At 37.9% G+C, this 1704-nt stretch overlaps 1 protein-coding gene across 1 annotated transcript; it reads left to right on the forward strand.

The window, feature by feature from the left end:
• Positions 1-249: 249 nt before the first annotated feature.
• LOC114397238 lies at positions 250-1011 on the forward strand. The gene has a single exon (XM_028359331.1). The coding sequence runs from the start codon at positions 250-252 to the stop codon at positions 1009-1011; it is 762 nt and encodes a 253-aa protein (XP_028215132.1).
• The last annotated feature ends 693 nt before the right edge of the window (positions 1012-1704 follow it).

Consider the following 1704-nt stretch of genomic DNA (forward strand, 5'->3'; position numbering starts at 1 on the left):
TATGGGGATTGGTCAGAATTCCAGCTTGGCTCTAACAAGAGGGGTCATTCCCATTGGTGGAGGGATATTAGAAAGCTATATCATCAGTCGGATCCTAATATTTTCAATCAGCATTTGACCTGGAAGGTTGGGAGTGGGGAAAGAATCAAATTTTGGACAGATAAGTGGCTAGGGACAGACTACACTCTTGAGCAGAAATATAATCAACTTTTTTAGATTAGTAGATAGCAAAGTTCCCTCATCTCTAGCATGGGTAACTTTAATAATGATAGCTGGGAGTGGGATCTCAGGTGGAGGAGGAATCTATTTGATCATGAAAATGATATAGCTGTGCAGTTTATGGAGGAAATAAGCTCCATTCCTATCCAGAGGCATAGTAAGGATTCTATGGTGTGGCTAGCTGAACCCCACGGGCATTACACTACTAAATCAGCTTACAAGTTCTACACTAAACCCAGTACAACAAACTCAGATGGGAAGATATATAGCATAATCTGGAAGTTGAAAATTCCCCCTCGGGTAGCAGTTTTCTGTTGGAGACTCCTTAAAAATAGACTACCTACCAAGGACAATCTCCTAAGAAGAAACATTACTATCCAGGATCAAAAATGCCCTTTGTGTGGTAATGCACAGGAGGATGTGGGCCACCTATTCTTCAACTGTAATCTGACAAAAGGTTTGTGGTGGGAATCCATGAGATGGATCCGGGTAGTAGGCCCCCTTCCAAGTCACCCAAAGTGCCACTTTACTCAATTATGTGAAGGCTTTGGGAACCCTGTATATCAGGACATAAGGGGTGGATGGTGGAGTGCCTTGACTAGTTCTATCTGGCACCATAGAAACAACCTGATTTTCCAAGGAAGACCTTTTGATCCATATAAAGTTATGGATCATGCTATATACCTAGTTTGGTCCTGGTTCAAGGCTAAAGATAAAGATTTCAATATTAGCTTAAATCATTGGTCTTCAAATATTTCGAATTCCTTTGGATATTCTGCTGGGCTTTCTTAATTCTATTGTATTAGGGTGGGTTATTGGTTGGAGGGTAGCACTTTGGTGCTTTGTAACTTTTATTTCTGGTACCACTGGTACTAGTTTACCTATTAATAATACATATATTTTGCCTTCCAAAAACAATTTTAGATTGGCACCTGATTCGTAGGACCTATGCTTCTGCTAGTCTGCTGGTTTCTACCTTGTATATTTAGTACCTCTGGTACTCACAGTTATTAATACAAATTATAATTTTGCTGATAAAAAAAAAGATAATACAAGAGAGAGAGAATGGCAGTGGCAGTCACAACATATATATAGAGAAGGGCAGCAGATAAAATTACAAAAACATTCAACACTAACAATGAACAAGTTATGAGAGTTTAAATCACAGTAAATACTTCAAAGATATCAGTCCAATGAAACAAAGGTCATGTAGACAGGCATAGCATAAGTTACAAATATACCAGTAATGCATACAACAACAATTTCAAATTAGTTTTTGAATCAAAGATATAAATACCTGACTTTGAGGCTTCAAAGATATAATCAAAGCGCTTCCGCAGCAACGCCAATTAGCAGTAGTAAATGATAGCCCTAAAAAAAACCATACAGAAATTAGCCACAGTGTTTTTAAAGCCTTTTATCAACAATATGACTCTCACTTCATGGTGATAAATTGAATCTCAAAAGACATTATACTGAGAGTGT

The sequence above is a fragment of the Glycine soja genome, chromosome 18 (genome assembly GCF_004193775.1).
Source record: "Glycine soja cultivar W05 chromosome 18, ASM419377v2, whole genome shotgun sequence".
NCBI classification, from domain to species: Eukaryota; Viridiplantae; Streptophyta; class Magnoliopsida; order Fabales; family Fabaceae; genus Glycine; species Glycine soja.

What these genes read in the sequence shown, in the direction of transcription:
- LOC114397238 (XM_028359331.1), top strand. Translation starts at nt 250, where the DNA reads ATGGGTAACTTTAATAATGATAGCTGGGAGTGGGATCTCAGGTGGAGG.